Source organism: Entelurus aequoreus, linkage group LG05, assembly GCF_033978785.1.
Source record: "Entelurus aequoreus isolate RoL-2023_Sb linkage group LG05, RoL_Eaeq_v1.1, whole genome shotgun sequence".
NCBI lineage: Eukaryota > Metazoa > Chordata > Actinopteri > Syngnathiformes > Syngnathidae > Entelurus > Entelurus aequoreus.
The window spans coordinates 71025522-71049309 of record NC_084735.1 but is presented as its reverse complement, the minus strand read 5'-3'; the positions used below and the strand labels follow the sequence as shown (position 1 = coordinate 71049309).

Below are 23788 nucleotides of genomic sequence, written 5' to 3'. Positions count from 1 at the left end.
AAATTATTGGTATTGGTATCGGTATCAGTATCGATGAAAATGCAAGAAAAAGTATCGGTATCGTATCGAATCCTAAAAGTGTGGTATCGCCCATCCCTATTGCTCACGTAAGTGACAGCAAGGCGTACTAGGTCAGCAGCCACACAGCTTACACTGACGGTAGCCGTATAAAACAACTTTACCACTGTTACGTTACAAATATGCGCCACACTTTGAACCCACACCTAAAAAGAATGACAAACACAATTCTGGAGAACATCTGCACTGTAACACAACACAATAAATACCCAGAATCCCATGCAGCACTAACTCTTCCGCTCAACCGACGCACGGAGGGGGGCGGGGGGGTTGATGTGTGGGGGTGTTTGGTGGTAGCGGGGGTGTATAATCTAGACCGGAAGAGTTAGGGCTGCATGGGATTCTGGGTATTGGTTGTGTTGTGTTTATGTTGTGTTACGGTGGGATGTTCTCCAGAAATGTGTTTTTCATTCTTTTTTGGTGTGGGTTCACAGTGTGGCGCATATTTGTACCGTAACAGTGTTAAAGTTGTTTTATATGGCTACCGTCAGTGTAAGCTGTGTGGCTGATGACTAAGTATGCTTTGCTGTCTCCTACGTGTGCAAGTAAAAGCTACACACAACATGTGGCCCGGGCTGGCACGCTGTTTGTAAATGCTATAGAGAACAATTACTACAGTGCAATTAGGGCACGCCCTTAATTTAGTAATTAGAGTGAAAATAGGATTATATTTGCCCTGGGAGTTATCTAGGAGAGGCACTGAGATCCATAAGTCTCCTGGGAAAATCGGGGGGGTCGGCAAGTATGCAGCTGAGCCGCATCAGAGTGGTCAAAGAGCCGCATGCGGCTCCGGAGCCGCGGGTTGCCGACCCCTGTACTAGTGGTACGTGGGTTCCATTTCTTGGTGCGCCAAAGAAGGTTGTAAATATGTACTGTATCAGGGTTTCCCCAAACTGCCAATATACCTGTGGCAGTGGGGGAGTGGTCACAAATAACGCCATCGAGTAAAATTTTCTTCCGGTGTTATAAAATGTATTTGTGTTTATAGACTACTTCTGATCCTCAATGTCCATGACGGAAGAGGCTGAAGCGAGCATGACGTCACACTTGCTTCGCGCTCTTGCTCTGGCTGGACCTTCTTTTTTTTAAAATTGCACATTTTGCTCATTCGGGAGTCGAGAAGTCGGCATGCATTTAAAAAATAAAAAATAAAAATAAAAGTTTGAAGCACAGCATGTCATTGCGCGTCTTAGAGGCCTACGAAAACACACAAGGGGCGGGGCTGAGCCAAAGGGGGGGGGGGGGGAGGGGAGCATCTAAGCAGCTGCTCTGTGCCTGTTAGGCGCGAGGAGAGCAAACGGCTGTAACGTAGCGTCAAAATATATTATAGCGCTACTGTCCCAAATAATGTTACAGTGGACAATAATATTAAATATACTTGTTTAAAAATACTTCTGCCTTGTTTTAATTAACTTTTACTTAGGCCTACTATGCTACTGTATTTTACTGTTGGTCATTATGGTGGTACTTGGAGTGCCAAGTGTTTTCTGAGGTGGTAATTATAATAATAAATAATAAATGGGTTATACTTGTATAGCGCTTTTCTACCTTCAAGGTACTCAAAGCGCTTTGACAGTATTTCCACATTCACCCATTCACACACACATTCACACACTGATGGAGGGAGCTGCCATGCAAGGCGCTACCAGCACCCATCGGGAGCAAGGGTGAAGTGTCTTGCCCAAGGACACAACGGACGTGACTAGGATGGTAGAAGGTGGGGATTGAACCCCAGTAACCAGCAACCCTCCGATTGCTGGCACGGCCACTCTACCAACTTCGCCACGCCGTCCCTTGATGAAAAACGTTTGAGAGCTGCTACTAGATTGGAAATAAAGAGTGTAAACTAGACTAAATAATGTTATTTCATGTCTAGAAGCCTCTTATAGTGTTAAAAAACAGATTTAAAAGGCTGTAAACAGATTTTTTGCTCTAGGTATGAAAATGTTTGATTTATAATGAATGATTCTCATGGTAATGTCTGGAACCAATTAACAGTAGTAAGCGAAAGACAACTACTCACTTTTCTGACATACAGTAGTGTAAGTGCAGACCTGCTTGTTGTAGTTGCAGAGAATGTGTGCACATATTTGTGTACACAACGCCTGGTTGTGTGGGTGTGTGTGTTTGCGTGTGTCTTTTCATGCGTGCGCACCCAACGAACAATTCTCAGTATGATTGGTATGCCATCGTTTATGTGACCCACGCTGTCGCCTAACAGTCATGACGACTGCCTGTTTGTTTTACAGCCAAACTAAAGACTACCTTCCAACGCCGCACAATTACCTAATTTAGGGATGAAGTGACACAAAAGCACTCTTCCAGTAGCTCATTTGTCATTACAGAAGATCACGTTAATGAAGCCATTATCCCCTAAAAGAAGCCATGGAGCAGCTTTGAGCATTTTAGTGATTTCTGCTTTCTTATTCTCTTTAGGAACGCACCAGATCGTTTGACAGCTTCAACATGAACACTCTGGAGAGCTCCTTGATCGACATCATGAGGGCTGAGCAGGACAACCTGAAAGGTGAACATGGCAATCGTCAATCATGCAAACGTTGCTAATGACATGCATTACACGGAAGCAAACGTCTTGACATGACATTACATCTTTTTGACTACGGGTACATAATATCAATGGCAAGCACAAATGAGAACTGTGTTGTTTTGTTCTGGTGCACAGACACTCAAATGCATGTCACTTTAATTATGTGTCTTACTTCTAGTGGCAGACAGTCAAATGCATGTCACTCTTAATTGTCTTATGTCTAGTGGCAGTCCTTGTTTACTCTTTCTTTGGGTCAAAACCCACTGCAGTCTATTGTAAATTGGCAAGGATCACATGCTAACTGACTTTAGTTATTGATTAGAAGAGACCAGTCAGTGCCAGGTATTGACTAAATGTTGTTATGCAACACAGCAGAAATAGGCTACTGAATTGTGCATGCATGTCGCTTGCATTGTTTCATGTTCTAACTGCCAGTAATTGCATGCAGCCAGGACATACAAGAATTGATTCTTTTTAGGGGTCAGGGGTGGAAATGCCTGTTTGAAACAGTTCTGGTATCGATACTCTGTTCTCAATCCATTAGTGCAGTTGAAATAATATTCTGGGAGTGTCGTTAATGCCACAAAACTTGAGCGTTAAAAAGGACCTATTATGCAAAACCATTTTTTCTTACCTGCTTTTGTGTATTTGGGATTCCCATAAGTCGGGAAAATTTTAAATCAAACCGTGGAGGCATTGCGGAGATATTTATGAAATAATCTTGCCTTCCTTCATCCTTCCTCCAAACGAGTTGTTTGGAATTTGCTTTCTATGTGACGTTTGTCCCATTGGTGATGTCAGTGGATATTTCCATATATGGTAGAAATTTACCTGAAGAGCTTGGCGAGGTGCCATTGTAGTCCGACACTAGAGTCAATAAGCTGCTTCTTTTACTCTAGCCTCTTGTTGTGGGGCTGACTGGCTTGTAGGGGTGTGGGAAAAAATCGATTCGAATTCGAATCGCGATTCTCACGTTGTGCGATTCAGAATCGATTCTAATTTTTAAAAAATCGATTTTTTAAATTTTTTTTAAATTTTTATTTTTTAAATTAATCAATCCAACACAGCAATACACAGCAATACCATAACAATGCAATCCAATTCCAAAACCAAACCCGACACAGCAACACTCAGAACTGCAATAAACTGAGCAATTAAGAGGAGACACAAACACGACACAGAACAAACCAAAAGTAGTGAAACAAAAATGAATACTATCAACAACAGTATCAATATTAGTTACAATTTCAACATAGCAGTGATTAAAAATCCCTCATTGACATTATCATTAGACATTTATAAAAAAAATAAAATAAAAAAAAAGAACAATACTGTCACAGTGGCTTACATTTGCATCGCATCTCGTAAGCTTGACAACACACTGTGTCCAATATTTTCACAAAGATAAAATAAATCATATTTTTGGTTCATTTAATAGTTAAAACAAATTAACATTATTGCAATTAGTTGATAAAACATTGTCCTTTACAATTATAAAAGCTTTTTACAAAAATCTACTGCTCTGCTTGCATGTCAGCAGACCGGGGTAGATCCTGCTGAAATCCTATGTATTGACTGAATAGAGAATCGTTTTGAATCGGGAAAATATTGTTTTTGAATCGAGATTCGCGTTGAATCGAAAAAAAAAATCGATTTTCAATCGAATCGTGACCCCAAGAATCGATTTTGAATAGAATCGTGGGACACCCAAAGATTTGCAGCCCTACTGGCTTGTACTTGCACATACAGTACATCCTCTGCAATTTGTAATACAAAGTAGCATATAATTCTAACGTATATTCGTCAGTAGACTCAATATGGAAGCGGTAAAAACGACAACATGGCTGACAGGGAGAAGACACAGTCGAAGTGGAGACATGTAAATAAGACCGCCTACAAAAGGTTCATCCTGTTGTGGACAGTGGCTTAAAGACCGTCTTCAAAACATAAACTATGTAAAATGTTGACCAAAGAACCACCATGACATGTTATGTAGACCACAAGAATGTGTTTTGAATGTAGAAAAAAAAATCATATGACCCCTTTATTATGTCTGTGCAATCATGTTTTTCTGCTAGGTTGTCCCCCTTGAATATGAAACTGTTTTCTAACCTAAATCTCAGTTATAAGATTATCATACGGCAAAAGGGTAGAGGAATAAATGAGCTCAGCTTCTTCCTAAAACTTTTCTATGTGTTGTATCGTATAGGAAATGTACTCCAATCCCAAGCCTTGTATGCTTGTTTGAAATAAACTAAACCAATTGTAGTCCCCAGCAACATATGGTATTTGTTTGATATTATGGGGTTTACGCACTACAATAGAACCTAAGTTTAATAATGTAAAGTATGACTGAATTACTTAAGTATTTGGCGTGCATGAAAAAGTGGAAAAGGAAAGCATATGGCACAACACAGCAGAGACAGAACCAATGCTGTAATGGCGGTAAGGATACAAACTGCTCAGTCAGCATGAACACTGCAAGTGAGTTTATTGTAAATCACAATACAGCACCTGTAAGCTGCCAGGTGCTTGATGCTTCTGCAGCTACTGTCACCTTGTGGTGTTAAACAAAACTGCAACACGAGGTTACCTACAGCCACAGCCATGTTTATTGAACTGATTGGAGATAAATGTTGTCATATGCTTTTGTTGATCAGTTGTATTATAAAGCAGAGTTGTTCAACTTGTTTTCATTGAAGGCCACTAAGCACTTATAGCAGCTCCCTTCAGAGGGCCTCCTGTAACAGTTTATATAAATACTAATATATAATTGCCTCATGATGTTATTACACAAATGCCTATGCACATAATATATTTTTGAAGTACAAATTCATTTGCTTTGAAATCAAAATTCAGGGTGACAGATATTAAGTATTTTTTTTATTTAACAAAAATGTTTTGGAATATATGTTGCGACCCCCAGAGGGACAAGCGGTAGAAAATGAATGGATGGATGTTAATATGTTTCTTGCATTATCAGATAATATTAATGTTTTAAAAACAGTACGTGAAATTTTTCTATCATAATTGAAAGAACGAATACGTTTAGTAAGAAAGATTAATCGCTTTATTGACGCACATTATTTCCAGGCTTTCGTTGAGTTGAAACACCGGTAAATTTGAGTATTGGTGGTATTGGCATACACTGTTTTATGTACAATTTTAGATTAGGTGAGGATTAATTTGGAACCTCACGGTTCGTTAAAACCAAATAGTTTGTCTTTTAGATGATGTATTATATATATATATATATATATATATATATATATATATATATATATATATATATATATATATATATATATATATATTTTTTTTTTCTAGAAACGTTTGTGGCGGTTGGCAGTATATTTTCTATGCGGGGGAGAGTGGCGTTTTTTTACAGCCCGACAATGCTACTAAGTAAAATGAGCTTCACAAGTCATTCCCACCCCTTATTTATTCCAGCCTCACACCCACTGTGCTCAGCCAGCTCCAGCTGTGTTCTTAATGTTGTGCTGTCAAGGCTTAGTAAATCTTGCCATAATAATGTGAGAAGGATACTTCGCTGCGTTTTGGTGTCTTTGCTGAATAACTAGGATGGTGCAGATGCACCTACAGTACAAAGCACGCTTTTTTTTGCATGTTTTAACGGAAACAAAGGGGAGCGGTTACTTTCACGCAGCATTGATAACATCTTGCTCTAATAGCATCTCTTGTTCGTTTGCCGGAAAATGAATACAGTAAATCTGTTTCTTCTCTCATTTATCTCCCTTTTCCTCTTATTTATCTTCAGGCATCTTCTCCAAATCTTCACTTATGACAGTGCCTCTTTTCACTGCCACATGATACATAATGCCAGAGTCAGCCTCATATCCTCATGGCCTTACGTCGTTTGTTCCGTAATTAACATCCAGGTTTTTACAATTTTCCATCCCCCCGGGACTCACTACTCCAGGTATTTTCCACATTTGCTGCGTCATGCTCTCTCTGATACCTGCGTGCACCCGCATATATAATAAATGCAACCGGTGTTTGTCGTTCTGACCGACTATTGTGAACAAAGTGTGAGAAATAAAAGCACGGGGCGCAGGCGAGACAAAATGTCGTCTGTAGATGTGGCTTTGAATCGCTTCCAGCATTGTTTTTGACTGACAGAAAGGAACTCTCTGTTCTCACACGCCGTGCACATACAGCACACATACAACACACATACAGTTGTTTTTGTGCGCTTGTTTTGCATGCATGTTTTCCTCAACATTACTGAACATGTAAAGCCTGGCAGCACGCGATGAGGGTACATGCGTCGGGTACACCCCACCCTGACGGCACTGTGTGGGCCTTTTTCTCCCCCTGTGCTAGCATGCATACTTCTCATGAAAGATTCATTCCCATATGACGAGTTGTGCTCACATGGTCACATGAGTGAACTTCACCATGTTGTGAAGAATATGCTCAAAAATGCTTCACAGTCCATCCTGTTGTTGCTAATTTAGGTCTTGTTTATGCACCACATCTCCTGTAACTGTACTGTGGGGGAGGGGCATTCAGACATCCTTGTGACAGAGGCGTTTGGAATGCACCAATCACAGGGCACTCGGTGTCCGTACAACAATGGTTGTACTATTTCGGCTTTTTCGTCTCATTACCCCCCCCTTTGCAGAAAGCGGGGCTTGCATAACTTTGAAGCTTGTTTGGCATCACAACATGGTGTGTGTGTGTGTGTGTGTGTGTGTGTGTGTGTGTGTGTGTGTGTGTGTGTGTGTGTGTGTGTGTGTGTGTGTGTGTGTGTGTGTGTGTGTGTGTGTGTGTGTGTGTGTGTGTGTGTGTGTGTGTGTGTGTGTGTGTGTGTGTGTGTGTGTGTGTGTGTGTGTGTGTGTGTGTGTGTGTGTGTGTGTGTGTGTGTGTGTGTGTGTGTGTGTGTGTGGTCCTTGCAAATGGGATATGTGCGATACAACGCCCAAGGTGAGAGACAGTCAGAGACTCTTAGATAGGAAAATGGAGGTCGATGAGATCCAAAGATGCAGCCTCTTAATGAGATTGAAGTGGAGGCATCTCCCAGTTTGCTCCGAGTTGCCAGAGCCATAAGTGTTATCACTCCGAATGAACTCTCCAAATACAGCCATATTCAACATATGCAAGTCGATAAATACTACAGTAAGGATAATGCCCTCTTTCTGGGCTGAAATACTCACACGGCACCCATCCACAAAATACATTGGAATAGATACGGACTGTGTAATAGTTAAGCACACTTGTCGCCTACACTCTGGCCTTGTTCACACGCTGCAGGTCAATTTAGATTTGTTTGCCCATATGTGACCGGTATCAGATTTTTTCATGTCATTGTCAACAGTGCAATTCTGAATTTTTCAAATTCGACCCAGGCCTCTTTCATATGTGGATATATATGTACTGCTACCCTTGGTAACAACAGCATCGCTTTGTGGATCAATCCACTCTTCCTCATGATCGCCTTGCACACGACAGACTCCGAAACGGAGCAGGCCTGTTGTATTTGTTGCTGTAATATTATCTTCCTCTCAACTCTTACGTACATGGTAATTTCCTGGCTATATCTGCTAACTTTCCGATGTAACGCGGTTAAAACTACTCGTCTGTTAAGGTGAATTAAGCACTTAGTCATCTGTTTCAAGAAACTATCTTAGCCTTAGCATGTTTCCTTGCCTGCTGATCTTTTGCTTGATTTTTTACATTTTCAGCCTTTTTCCAGTGCCACAGTGATATTCAAATTTGTGAGAAATGTATACGAAACGTAGTTTATCTGCCGCAATTGTGGTCGTATTAAGTTATTAGAGGGGCCGCTCTGCATTGAGTTTGGTCTCCTCTAGTGGCCAATACTACTGTAATATTGATATATTTAGTTCATGTAGACATTCATATGCTTAAACAATGGTTAGTTTATGCCATAAATACATAAATTATGCTTTAAGAACAACCAAAAAGTAAAGCCGTAATATTCTAAGGGTGTTGCGGCAAAAACGACTGTATTGCTAGGCACCATCACCCAACCTGCTCGTCATGCGATACGGTTGTGCCAGTTAATAATAACCACTACCTTGCCTAATAGAAATAAACAGACAATAATTCACAAAGTCAAAACCTCCACATGTGCAATGTAACATCTCTCATAAATATTAAGATTGGTCCTCCCTCAACAGTTATTGGTGACTGCCACCTTGCATAATAGCTAAGAAGCCAAACTGCACTCAGTTTAAACAAAGTGCCAGGTATTAATTATAACCGCCAATTTGCCGAATAGAAATAGGCACAATATCTCAATAATCTATTAATTCAGGGAAGTTGCTGCAATACAGCATTGCACAAAACAAAATAAATATCCCAAATCTTTATGAATGGTTGGCTAAGAGGCCTGTAAAGGACAGTGAAATTTGATATGCAGGTCAATTAATTTGATAGCTTGCCGTTACTTTATTGTGCACTTTACTGCCAAGTATAGGACTGAAGTCGAACCCCAACATTTCTGATCACACATTATTTAGCGTTTGGGACCTCATCTTTCAGTCTTTTCAACAATGGACAGACTTTAAATAAATAGCACAATCAGGGGCTATCATGTTAAAATATTACCATTGTGTGTCTCCTTGTGCAGGTCGTCTGGGGTTCCCCCATCCTGGCGGGGACAACCCACTGCCCCTCAATGGTACGTATCTTGATCAACCCAGGGTTTGGTTTAAATTTAGGATTAAAATGTAATTGCCACTGTTTCTATTGAACTGGGCATATTATATATTTTACAACAATTTTATAAAACTTGATATCTGTTGGCCAAAATCTATCCTTGAGGCTTGGATTACACAGTTTAAAAGTGCATTTAGTAAGCCCTACTAGGAACATGGCATTTTGTGCGTCTGTAGCTTTAATGCTAATATGCTGTGTTTATCCATGCCTGTCTCCAACGGTATGCGTCTCCAAGAGGCGCTATTGTGCATTTGATCAACTTCTTCCGTTTTCACTGTGACTCAGCACTTGTTCAACATATTAGATGCCAGATACCACAATAGCAACATAAAATTAAGGATACGAACATTATGTTATAGCGCTAACATTATTCATTATTTAACTGCAACATCACACTGTCTTTGCATATTTGCTGAAGAAAAATTAAATGGTCAAACTTAAAGCTCTAGAGTCTGTAGCTGACAGTCCCAGGCTTGATCTTAAAGATGTGTTGCGAAGCCAGCTTTTTAAATTCGTATGTGTTTTACAAATTTGTCCTCCACCGATTGGTGGACATATACATATGCTAGGGACAGGTCAGAGGTGTATTATGTCCATAAGGAAGGAGGGTTTTTTCAAAAAAATCCAGAACTTTAAAATTGACTGTTTGAGCGCCCCCTTCTCACATAAGTTGATGCAACAAGAGGCAGAGAAAAAGATTATAGATTTTCTTTTTGATCTTTGGTGCTCTTACACAGACTCTTGGGACACATTACCGTTAGATCATTGTTAAAAATTGAATTATAGGCTCAAAAGCTAAACCAGATACTGTCTTTGATGACAAATACTTGGTTAGCCAGTCCAATCTCCGTGTGGAAAACCTTTGACGACAACCCTTTGCCTATTTCCAGTGCTGGCCAATTCTGTTGACCTGCAGCAGTTTAATATTCAACTAACTCCGCACTCTCTCCTTTTAGTCGCCGTGATTATTATTTTGCTCTCTGATCTCGGGGCCGTGTAGTTTGTTCACAAGATCTGCAGGTCACATGGTCAGATCACATGGTCAGGAGCTGTCATGGAGCCGTGAGACAGATGGTGCCAGCGGATAGGCAGCACACACATCTCGCTTGCTCCCTTTCAACCCCAACCCCCACCCTCACCACTTTTTTGTGTTATCAGCGTGTTTTCCATTGTTTTCCAATCTTATTTTTCCCCATCTTTTTATAGAACTCTTTGCTCCGTTTCAATCTCCTTCCTCTCTCCTCGCTCTTTCCCTCTTTGACCTTCCCCCCAGAGTTAATGTCCATCTGGGTTGGAAAGTTGACTGTGGGAGCTGGGGGATTAGTGTTTGTGCCGCGGCCTCTTCATCCGTTCTGTGTTGCTACTCTCTTGATATTGCTGCTGCCGTCTCACACAGTGTCTACTGGACTGCTTGTGAGCGCTGAGAGCAGATTTAAAGGATGCTTTTGTCCTTTCAATACTGGCTGATACACGCTATTGTTTGTCCCTCCAGCTCTGCGGAGGCAATGATCACATGTTAATCATACACAAAGACACAATTCTTAATTGATCTGTTACATATACACTAGTGTGTCCTTTTTAATTAAATTTGCCCGCTAAAAATTTAAACTGATCATGTGTCATTATAAAACCAGTATTGAAAACACACTAACATAAATATTATTTCCAGCTGAGTGTAATTGTAATGAATAGAAACAGGGATGGAGCTGTGTGGTCTTTACATGAAGATGACATAACTGCACTTCACCTTGCATTGCACACATAGTTGACTTGTTTTAGACTTAAAAATAAACAGTCTATGATAAGCTGCTCTGTGGCGTTACAGTACATCATAGAATAGAATAGAAAGTACTTTATTGATCCCTGGGGGAAATTTAACACCACAGTTTGCTCACAATGTTATAGGTGTTCAATCTCTTGTGCTAATTAAAATGCATTTTTCCACATCTTTATTTCCACAAATCACATACAGTACCGATAAGAAATACCAATATCGGTAAGGTTATCGTATTAATAAAATCTTAACGATATACATCCCTACTAACGAAGCTAGCGTCATTACATTACAAAAGCACGTACAATATGCATGGAAACACTCCTACAGACATCTCACATGGGACGGTTTAGTAAGGTTAAACAGTTTTAGTTATAACGTAAAACTTGCAACCTTTAGTTATAGCGTAAAACTTACAAACGTTGCAGAGTGATGAAAGAAGAATCCATACGATTACAAACGCTATGGGCGGCTAGAAGACTGAACAGCACTGCGATTTGAAAAAAAAAAAAAGCACTACCGATAAGTGGAAGGACACGGCAGCACCTGCGAATAAATCCAAAAGAGTGTACCATAGCACAAACAAACATCCTGTCAGTGTTTTTGCTTATTTTTAAAATGTTTTAATTTTTGACAAAATGAGTTTTTTTATTGCCGTCAGCGAAGAAAATCCATAAATTAGTCGCTCCGATTTATAAGCCGCTGGGTTCAAAGCATTGGAAAAAAGTAGCGGTTTATAGTCCGGAATTTACGGTAATCGAGTGCAATTACTGCTACTCCGTAATAATGGATACCAATTGCCTCCCCTCTGACCCAACATACCTCTCACCGTCCGTGCATGGTCCGTGCATGAGGTAGGCCTGGGCCGATGTTCGATAAGTCAAGTAACCAACGATAAATGAAAATTAAGTTTAGTTTTCCAGCCTCGATAAATTGACATTTGCATGCTTCAAGAGCATTCACACTTTTCATCGATTCCAGCAGCAGCGCCCGTTTGTGCCATAGCGGAATACCAAGAAGGGGGTGAATTCTCTTGTCCTTAAAGGGGATGTTTGCAACATTTACACAGATGCCAAGAGAAAGCCAACTTTCCTATGTACAAAACCAGTGAAGTTGGCACGTTGTGTAAATAGTAAATAAAAACAGAATACAATGATTAGCAAACTTTTTCAACTTATATTCAATTGAATAGACTGCAAAGACAAGACATTTAATGTTCTAACTGTGAAACGTAATTTTTTTTTTGCAAATAATCATTAACTTAGGATTTAATGGCAGCAACATATTGCAAAAAAGTTGGCACAGGAGCATTTTTACCACTGTGTTACACGGCCTTTCCTTTTAACAACACTACGTAAACGTTTGGGAACTGAGAAGACCAATTTTTGAAGCTTTTCAGGTGGACTTCTTTCCCATTCTTGCTTGATGTACAGCTTAAGTTGTCTCCGTTGTCTTATTTTACGCTTCATAATGCGCCACACATTTTCAATGGGAGACAGGTCTGGACTACAGGCAGGCCAGTCTAGTACCCGCACTTTTTTACTACAAAGCCACGCTGTTGTAACACATGCAGAATGTGGCTTGGCATTGTCTTGCTGAAATACGACGTTGCTTGGATGGCAACATATGTTGCTCCAAAACCTGTACGTACCTTCCCAGCTTTGCTGAGCTGGGCTTTTATTTGGTTTGTGTGTTGTCATTGATCTTAAACTTTATTTGCACTACATGGATAGTGCCAGGCAATTAATACATTTTTAATCTCGATTTGGATTTTGGCTTCTCACGATCATAATCATATTATAATTGGGGAAAAAAACCAAAAATGATTAACGAACAAAGTGCATGTAAATTCCTGAGATTGTGAAGGTGAAAAAAAATTGAGCTTACGAGTGGGGGAAAAAAGAGCACATCTACTCGAAGTTTGGGATCTCACCATGGTTGCTACTTTTTGACTGGTTTTGTTAACGCATACTTGTGTGGCTTATTTATGTTAACAAAACCACAGACGGATAAAACGGAATCCGCTGCTGAATGCAGAATATCACAGAACTTTAAACAAATGTGACTGAAATGTTGTCATTGTGAGGAGAAGGAACATTCGCTAGGGAAATAAATGTCCGAGACAGCTCATTCATCCCCGAAACATTCAATCGTCCCGTCCTGAACTAAACAACGTTGTGAAGGCCACTTGAAACACTAACAAAATGTAGGTTTCAAAAAAGTACTTTACATAAGCATAATGTACTGAAAACAATTATTGATAAATTTACAGAAATTTATGCTTTGATTTAAAATATGGGTCAAAATTTTCCAAAGACGTATTGCACTAACAAATGTGAGTTTTTTTGCATTTAATTAACCAAATATTTTATAACATTGTATTTATGACACAAAAAATAAGTGTAAAAGGTAAAAAACAGAATTCAAAACAATTAAAACAGAAACACTTAATTTTATTGTTTTTCCATATTGCTATTGCTGTTTAAATGTATTGTTGTTACTATTATCATTTACTATTATTATTTTAATTGCAGTTTACTTTGTATTTATTTATATACAGTTCTTTTAAATTATATTTAAAGTTGAGTTTTGGTGGTACGATATATACTCATGTTTTCAAATTAATCATTATTCCTGCTATTAATCGTGATTTCATTATCAATCAATATAATCATGATTATTATTTTTGCCATTATCGTCCAGCCCTACTACAGGATCACATTGTATTTTATATTTTTGTATTCTATTTTTATATTGCTGCCAATCTAAGCTATTTATAACATCATATTATATTCAAATTATTAGGTAAATACTAGTGATGGGCAATAAATCAACAATATCAAAATATCACGTTACGATATCGTCACGGTATTAAGGCCACGGAATTATATTATTGCGGTATTGTCAAAAAATAAGGAAGACTTGGTAAACATACCAAAGTGTGTTAAATGAAGACAGAGATGTTTAGGATACACACACTTACAGTAATTAAACACAAACATAATGCTAAACCGTTGTAATCATATTTATTACTACAAACAGGTATCTTTAAGTGCAAACACTGGTGCTGGAACATCCAGTTTTTCAAGTAACACACATAATAAAAACAACTGATTAGAGTGTATTTAAACTGCCAATGTAAGTATACAGTGTAAGAACTAGATAACAGTCATGCTCAGTTTTAGTGTCTCTAACTTTTAACTTCGGAGAACCAATGTCCTCTGCAATGAACATTTTTGTATTAGTTTGGAGAATGCTGATTGTCAGGAGGTTAACTGACAGTCTAACATTTAAAATGGTAATACCTCACAAATTATGTTTGGCCTCGCTGGCTTCTTGGTTTTACATGAAGGATATTTTCCAAGTGATGATTTATCAAGTGGCTTCTCATGTTACTCAAATTCCTTGCCCCTTAGTAAATGTCGCTGTTTGCAGCGTCGCCAAAATGCGTCCATATTTCTGATTTAAACTTTGAAGGAGGTTCCTCTCTGCTCGCTCACACTGCGCAAGGGGTCATGGGAGATGTCGTTTACCTTTGAGACTGGCCCACTCATTAGCTCCAGAGGAAACTACACTGAATGGACTACAAGTTATTGTTTGATACAGTCACATGCCATAGTATTATCGCGAGCATTTTGAAACAGAAATATTTTACAATACTGTTACATTCCTGGTAAATGACAACTCATGAGTCTATAGCACACTCACCAGCTGTATTTACTTTGCATTGATACAGTGTTAGTGTTTCATAATGGACACCTGCAATCTACTAGGATAAAAAAGTCACTACATTTGACCTGCAAAAAAATTAATAGTTGGCAAATTTTAGTTTTTTGTAAATAGATAGCTGTGCAAAAAGGACTGTCAAACACGCAACTCTGGTCAATGAACCAAATAGTAAACAGGAAAAAAAGAACATTAACCTTATATGGCGCTATAAGATCAAAATGATCACAGACTTCAAATTTTTAAAATGTTCCTTTTTTTTTTTTTAGTTCCGTTTAGATCGATGAAGACATAAACCAATGTCAAACGTGACATGCCACTCTTCCGACTTCATTTAGTGCGACCTGAGTACGAGCTTTAACATGTGAGCTGAAAGAAGCGCTTCCTGATGAACGCAGACATTCAAATGACACAACAGCTGTATCGGTGACATGTTTTTTTTGTTTCATTTTTTAAAGTGACACACACATCGATGCATCGGGAGACACAGTATCATTCCTTGTGTTTAATAACGCATCGATGCTTCAGTATCGTTTGACCCATCACCAGTAAATACTATTGTCCTTGTGGTATTCATTTGGCTACACCTGTGACCTTGAGTACTACATGTTATGCCACCATGTGTCATATGTGTGCTGGTATGACAATAATGGTCTTTGAATCCTTTAATATTTAGTTTTGCACTGTTTTTGCTCCCTCAGCTTGCCATCGTGGTTTAGCTTTTCTAGCAGGTAATTTGCTTGTGACCTATAGACTAATCATAGGTTAACGAAAGTGTTTGTTACTTTAATGGATCTGTATTTATTAATGTATTCATAATAGAATTGCAATTTTATTGCTTTTTTTTTTTTTTTTTTTACTATTTTGATGTGGTATTTCTAGGGATGATACTCGAAACCGGTTTTACCGGTTGTTCGATAAGAAAAGAACCGAGTCCTCTGACTCGAATCCCTTTTTGAGAACCGGTACCCGTTATCGAGACCACTATAGTAAAAAAAAAGAGTTGGTTCTTTATTCGAATCCCTGGGACCAATCCCGTCCCGACCAGAAATGCCCCGTGAGACATCACAATAAATGACGTCACGTAGCTCAGTCATTAGGCGCAGATAGCGAAAGCAGGAAAAAAATGCACCGGAAAAAGCGCTCCAAGGTGTAATAAAGTTCAAAACAAAAGGTATAATCCAATGAATAACTTTACTGAGAGATTTGAGCAGGGTACAAACACATGACGAACACTTTTACGACCAACCGGAAACATAGCAACCAGGCTAGCAACGCACCTCCTTTACGGCAGCTTTCGCAACGTTCTTAAAGCAACCGCAGCACATACATATATGACATCTCCCTTTTTTAACTTTTGTTTTTCTTTCCTTGTAAACAAAACAAAATCACACTGTATATGTGTTGTCTGTCTAATTATAAATTATGCAGAGGAGGCGTGTTGGCTGAGTTCTTGACGTTTACTTTCACAGCGTGCTCATAACCTCATTCTTAGCTGCCGGGTGGTGACATGCAACAACACTTTTCGGGGCTACCGCGCATGCTCGTCACTCCCGTTGCATGCTGGGTAGTGTAGTTGTTATATTCCCTAGCCTAGCTCATAACATCACATCTTTACCCCTATAAAGAAATAATGTTAACTCAATAAAGTGTATTTCTTTTTTTAGCTTTAACTTTTCATTTTTTAGCATTGTAACCACATTTGCAAACAACTTTTCTCTTCATAGAATTTTCTTTCAATAAAGAAATAAAGTGCAAAAATGTCAAAGCATCATAACAAACAGTTATGTCAAATAGCAGCAGAAGTGCACTTTTTGGAGAGATGTATTATTTTAAGTTTAGTGCCCAAGGGACTGATTTTATTTAACACTATATTGTTATTTATACACTTATAGTGATCACAGAGACAGGTTGTGTTTGTGTTACTGTACTGTATACATTTGTTTTTCTGAAAAATCCCACTTAATATACTTTGGGTAACAACAGACAATATTTATTTATTTTATTTTATTTTTTTAGGGGGGTAACAGTCAATATTTATTTATTTATTAGATTTTATTTTTTTCTTATATAATAAAAGTGAGCTTTTGTTAAACCAAATATTGTGTTTTTTTCCATATACAACAACCTATCTGGACTCGATAAGAGAATCGATAAGGAATCGGTTCGATAAGAGGATTCGATAATAGGCTCGAACTCGATAATTTCTTATCAAACATCATCCCTAGGTATTTCTGAAGCCCATATGCCAGTGGTAATCATGCCATATTGAGAGAATCCGTAGTATGCATTTAATAGGATTTGTTATTTCTTAGGTCAATAAATGTATTTACAGTATTTGATTTATGCATGTTTATTCATTAATATATTTGTAATAATAGAGACGAGCGGTAGAAAATGGATGGATGGATTTTTTTTTTTATATATCTCGTTTGTGCTGCAGCCCACATACAACCAGTGGTACAGTAGTACCTCGATTTAGGAGCACAATGCTTTCTACGTCCGAGCTCGAAACTCACAACACTCAAAGCAGCCCCGCCCATCCAAACAAATATAAATCAAATTAATCCGTGTTTGGCCCTACCAAAACCTAATTTTTAAAACATGTAATATGCCTTTTAAAAAGAAAAAATAACTCTTAAACAACACTAATTGAATTGCAAGCACTACAAACAAGTATAGTAGTTTAATGTAATAATGTAATGTTCAGCATTAACTTGGGGACCAGTCTTATGCAACAGACCTTCGGTTTGCTTCTCTTTCCAGTGTTGCCAAGTCCACTGAATATCCTCTTGTTATAAGCGACTTGTTTTTTTAGAGCTGGCTTTGTGTTTCTTTTGTGACTTCTGGCAACACTGTCTCTGTTTAGGTCTGTAGGAACTAGTAAATAGCTGTTTATGTTGCACATGGACATATTTGAGTGACATACCAGCGAAGTTAGTTGACAACAAGTCATACTGTATGCATGTATGTTTACAAAAGCTATTGTTTGACCATCCAGTTTGTTGAGTCAGGACTAGACAGAACAAATTAAAACACGTAAAAGAATCTTCTTAATGTTTTTATGGATAAATGTTTGTCATTTGTGGCTACATGCCGAGTAGGCTTCTAAACAGGTAGGATACACTTTTGATAGTTTATTTCTCTGATTTGGTTATCCTCTTTTCCTTCGCACTAACTTTTTTAGTTCCGCTGGTTGTAGGGCAGGATGCCAACCTCTCAGCGTTGTTCAAAAAGTATCGGATTCAATACCCATCTCTCGTTGAGGTACTACTGTAACACATTTTGTGAAGTAGTTTGCCAATACGACATCCGCCTGTTAAAATCAGTTTGTGCAACTCATTTGTAAATATACAGCTAATTTTGTACAGCCAGACCAGTTCCTGTCTTACCTGGTACTATGGTTATCATCACACATTTCTACTTTGCCCTCTTGCATTACATCATAGTTTTGACTTTTGAGGCATATTTATCTAGAAAATTTAGATTGAAATCCTAATTCTGCAACTTTTAGTCTTGTAGATGGCTGTAACGCTTTTGAGCTTTTATCTTATGATTTATGGTTGTAAAAACAAGTACAGAATGGTGGAGGTGCATAAAGTGATTGTCCTGGGGCCGGTAAAGTTGGTGTCTTAATAACTTTGGTGATTTCCAAACCAAGATGTTGCATTTCAGTTAGATGTTTTTATTTAAAGACATGCTTGAATTGTGATGCTTTTTGAATAGCCGAGCCACCCTGAAATGTGACAAAAACATTGTTGCATGAGAAATGCGTCAAGTACACAAACACGGCGGCAGCTGATTTTGATAATACATAAAAATGTGGGCAGCATCCCTCCGCTGGTATGCTTATTGATCAAATGTAATGTACATTTTTCATAATACCCACTCTTGTTTGACTTTACATGCAGCCAGGAGTTATAGCAGAAGAAGAGGTAAAAACATGGATCTCAGAGTCAATTCACCTTTTATCAAGTCACCATTATCTGTTCTTTATTTGTATTTTGGTTTTGCTGCAGTCATAGTTTTCAGTGTTCTTGTGTCTGCATGCTTGTCTTACGTGTCATTCTGTTCACACGTGCATGCAATATGACATTGGACACTGCAAGTTGTTAGCATTTAGCGGAAATGGCACAGAACACACACACAATACATGGTGCTGCACATACTGTAAGCTGGGGCTGAGGCTAACTCCCTGGCGTAAATCTATAAAGCAGCTCAGGGCAGGTTGTATTGGAGCAGGCATAGGCAAGGCAGGGCTTAACCCCTACAATGTGCGCACACATACTCACACACACATACGCACGCAATCCTCTTGTGGAGCTATGCACACTCACCTACAGGCAACTTGCGTGTTTTTGTGTAAACGTGCATGCTGTTCAGTTCAATTGTTTTTTTTTTAATTCATACATTTTAATCCTTTGGCCGGTCGTGAAGTTGATGTTGATGTTAAAGACGGTCCTTAAACTATTATCACGGCCAAATATGTGCATCAGAATAAGCATCGTTGAGGCCTTACTCAGGAATTAAACTCATCCTCTCCTCTTCTTACAGGTCATTCTTCCCTCTTCCCCATGGAGGATGGCTTCCCTGATGACGAGCGCGGCGATCAGGGTCTTGCAGGCCTCGGCTCTCCGCATTGCTTCCCACACCAGAATGGAGAGCGCGTGGAACGTTACTCACGCAAGGTCTTTGTGGGAGGATTGCCCCCAGATATAGACGAAGGTACGCAAGGAGTTGCAATACAACATCAACTTTTTCATTAATTCGTGTGTATGACAAATATTTCTTTAACCTTTTTGTTATATGGCATTTCGGAGCAGAAGAGACAATGGCCGCTGGGACAAGACCGCTGTGTCACAATAAAATACTCAAAAATAAAACTTTTTCTCCTAACATGGTGACTTTATTCTTGTATAGTTTCTTTTTCTCAAAACATTGTGGAGAAATTGTGACATTAATCTCATAATTATAGAACTATTTTCCTTGAAATTAAATGGGCTTGTAAAATTTTGCCATTTCAATATTTTTATCTCGTAAAAAGAAATTTAAAAAATCTGACTCTTTGCATTTTTCATAGAAGTAATTGTGCCTTGTTAAATTTACGCTTTTGGCTAAAACCTGACAAACTTACATATATATATATGCTGTCTCTATTTTAAATAAAGAGAACATTTTAATAAATACATGTATTCTTGTAACTGAAATAACTATTTTCATAATATAAATACTTTTTTTTCATAAAATGTTTAAATGTTTTGTTGAATGTTAAACATTATTTGATATATTATTACTAATATTGTGATCTTATGTCAATAATATTCAAAACCTTTTCCCCTAATACAAAAATGATGACTTTTTTCCAACTAATTTGATATTTTCTCTTGTGCAAATATAGATACTTTAATTTTTGTAAAATTTTGATTATGTCCTCAGAATATTAGTACCGGTACTTTTTATTTATCAAATATATTTCTCTTCTATATATCTTCTAATACTTGTCCCCCTTCCATAGAATTACTATTCATTTTGAATAAGTTGTATTTATGACAATACAACTTGTTTTTTTTGACAACTTTTTCTTCTAAATTGGGATATAACTCCAAAAAATAATATATTATTTTATTAACATACTTGTTTTTTGTTGTACAATAACTGTTTTTTGTTTTGTATAAATTGTACATTTATCAATGTAGTGTTAAGACTTTTTGACGGTAAAATTATCATGTCTTGAAAAATTGTAATTTCTTTCTTAAAATTATTTTTTTATTTTTTTTAATGTTTTGTCCAAATGACATAATATACAGTTTTTTTCTTATACACAATTGTATATACAGTACAGTATAATATTTATATCCGTGCTTTGATAATTTTACATGTTGTACTTGTGTTTTTTCTTTGTCTGGGTCTTCATAAATAAAAGGCTGAATAGAGTGTTTGAAAGCTGAGAAGCTTTATTCATTTAGAAAAGTACAGAAAAATGTAAAACGGGCCATTCCCAGTAAATCCGCCTTTTAAAAAGCTGAGCATGAGTTTATATTTGTTTTGTTTCAGATGAGATAACTGCCAGTTTCCGTCGTTTTGGACACTTGTTTGTGGACTGGCCACACAAAGCTGAGAGCAAGTCTTATTTCCCCCCAAAAGGTACAGTATAGTCATGTTATCCTCGATGTGGTAAATCAGTCTTGACCTAAACACCACTTTTACCTTGGGCAGGGTACGCCTTCCTGCTCTTCCAGGACGAGAGCTCTGTGCAGGCTTTGATTGACGCCTGCATTGAGGAGGACGGCAAGCTGTACCTGTGCGTGTCCAGTCCCACCATTAAAGACAAGCCGGTTAGGGTCTCCTTTTGTTCCCACCTTAGCTTAACTTGCAAAGTCTCATGAGATCTCTCGACGTTGTGTGGTACAGGTCCAAATCCGCCCGTGGAACCTGAATGACAGTGATTTTGTGATGGATGGCTCTCAACCTCTGGACCCAAGGAAAACTATTTTTGTTGGAGGGGTCCCTCGCCCGCTACGTGCAGGTAGGAAGGACACTTAAACTCATGGCAAATTGTATGCCTCAGAATGTCACAATATGTGTTGGAATTCACTTTTCAGGTCCCCAGCACTCATGCAACCCCAGACCATGACAAGCTACCACTTTGTTAAACAATTGCCTTGAAGTTCACTTATGTCACCTGTTACTTAGACAATAATGACTGTCGAATCATTTTCAGTGGATAGTGAATATATTCTGCTGTACACTCTGACTAAAGTATGTCCAAGTCAAGTATATCCAAGTACCGTTCCTGAGACGGCGATGTACGTTGAGTTTTATTGCAAATCAGAACTAAATAACTACACTGCACAGAACATATAAATGATAAATGATAAATGGGTTATACTTGTATAGCGCTTTTCTACCTTCAAGGTACTCAAAGCGCTTTGACAGTATTTCCACATCTACCCATTCACATACACATTCACACACTGATGGCGGGAGCTGCCATGCAAGGCGCTAACCAGCAGCCATCAGAGGCAAAGGGTGAAGTGTCTTGCCCAAGGACACAACGGACGTGACTAGGAAGGTAGAAGGTGGGGATTGAACCCCAGTAACCAGCAACACTCCGATTGCTGACACAGCCACTCTACCAACTTCGCCACGCCGTCCCAATGAAGAACTTATATAAAACAGTAATACAAATATTAAATACGGAATGAAATGAAATGATAAGAACAAAGAGAGACTTTTATCCTTGTGTTTGACTTAATGGAAGAGCCGTAAGGGAAGAAAGTGAAAGTGTAAAAAATGAAACCACTACGCTGCTCAGTTTTCAATGTTGATGTCGTAGGAGCAGAGCATTTGAATTTTCAAAGATACCGTCTTTATCCTTGATGATGGTAGCACCGTTTGGGCGGCTTGGACCAGGCATGCAGCCATTTGTCACTTTATTCTCGTAATATTTATAACTTTTTTTTTATAAATTAGCTTTTTGGTTTAACCTTGCGACTCTCTTGTAATAACTTTTTTTTTATCGTAAAATCGTTTTTTGGGGGAGTTTATATTGTCTCTTTATTCTTGTAATATTTTAACTTTTTTTCTCAACAAATGTATTTTGTTGGAGTTTAAATTGTCACTTTATTCTTGTAATGCAACTTTTTTGGGGGGAAATTCCTCTTAGGGCAGACCTGGGCATTCTGCGGCCCGCGGGCCGCATCCGGCCCTTTGTGCGTCCCTGTCCGGCCCGCGTGAGGCCAATTATAAATTACAAAATAAATTTTAAAAAGTATCTATGTCGAGTGTGCAATACAACGGTGCTGCTTTTGTTTTGAAAATCGTTATTTGTATTACTTCCGTGTGGACGTATGCGTGTGCGTGATTGTGAGTGAATGTGAACAGCTGCAATCATTAATTACAAAATAAAGTTGAAAAAACATCTATGTCGTGCGCGCAATACAACTGTGCTGCTTTTATTTTGAAAATTATTATTTATGGGCGTGTGTCAGTGTGTAACCTGCGAGTGAAGGTGCACATGCAGCGACAAGTGATGCACGGTTTACACCCGAGACGCTAAAAAGAGAAAAGTTGATGAAGAATGGCGTGTTTCCAACAAGACATGGACTGCCATGCAACGTTCCTTCTAAGGTGCGCGCCTGCGCAATTGCGCACTGCTCAAGCGTCTGCTGCGCGCAGCAAATATATGCCGCGCACCAAATCAAATCCCATCTGAATTCTAAACAAAATAAACATATTTATTCTATGTAATTTTGCAATGCAACTTTGAGTGACAGTGACAACAAGCGGCCCTAACGGTGTTCGTCAACACCGTTCAATTGAACACCGTTCAATTATTGTAACGTCTATCGAGATGCTTCGAGGCCAGGAATTATATCGATCACTTTATTGAGCAAAACTGTTTATATTCGGCCATAACCACACCAAAAACATAAGTAAAACACTTCTATCTCGAAAAACTAGTCATTTTCTGCCGTACAAACCAGGCCAAAACCAACTTGTCATCTGTCACCAACACGCATAGCACTAAACCACTGGTGCGTTTATGGCCACACAAAAAGTCGGACAACTCAAACATCACACAAAGTTACACTATGACTCCTCAGTCATACGTGTGCTTATTTTACTGTCATTTATTATTAATGTTAATTTATTTATATTAGTCATGGAATGCTGTTACATACACTATGTTGAAGTATTACTATTATTATTAATTATTATTATTATTATTATTATTTATCTTACGGTATATATCAAAAATAATATTGAGCAAAATTTAATTGAAATATTGTCGATGTGGCCCTCCAGCAGTGCTCGGGTTGCTCATGCGGCCCCCGGTAAAAATTAATTGGCCACCCCTGTCTTAGGGGGTTTAAATTGTCACTTTATTAGGGGGTTTAAATTGTCACTTTATTCTTGTAATAACTTTTTATCGTGAAATTTGTAAATTGTGACTG

The 23788-nt window shown here is 38.4% G+C and overlaps 1 protein-coding gene across 4 annotated transcripts in view; it reads left to right on the top strand.

The window, feature by feature from the left end:
* The window catches only part of cpeb4b (cytoplasmic polyadenylation element binding protein 4b), a 90604-nt gene that overhangs the window by 59713 nt on the left and 7103 nt on the right, over positions 1-23788 (top strand). For 2 of the 4 annotated variants that reach the window (XM_062048788.1, XM_062048790.1), the window contains 7 exons: positions 2515-2605; positions 9243-9293; positions 18743-18766; positions 19386-19556; positions 20886-20975; positions 21048-21166; positions 21243-21357. In XM_062048788.1, coding sequence (XP_061904772.1) covers positions 2515-2605; positions 9243-9293; positions 18743-18766; positions 19386-19556; positions 20886-20975; positions 21048-21166; positions 21243-21357 — 661 coding nt within the window. The remainder of the gene's footprint in view (positions 1-2514; positions 2606-9242; positions 9294-18742; positions 18767-19385; positions 19557-20885; positions 20976-21047; positions 21167-21242; positions 21358-23788) is intronic. The other 2 variants (XM_062048789.1, XM_062048791.1) reach the window with 2 other exon arrangements.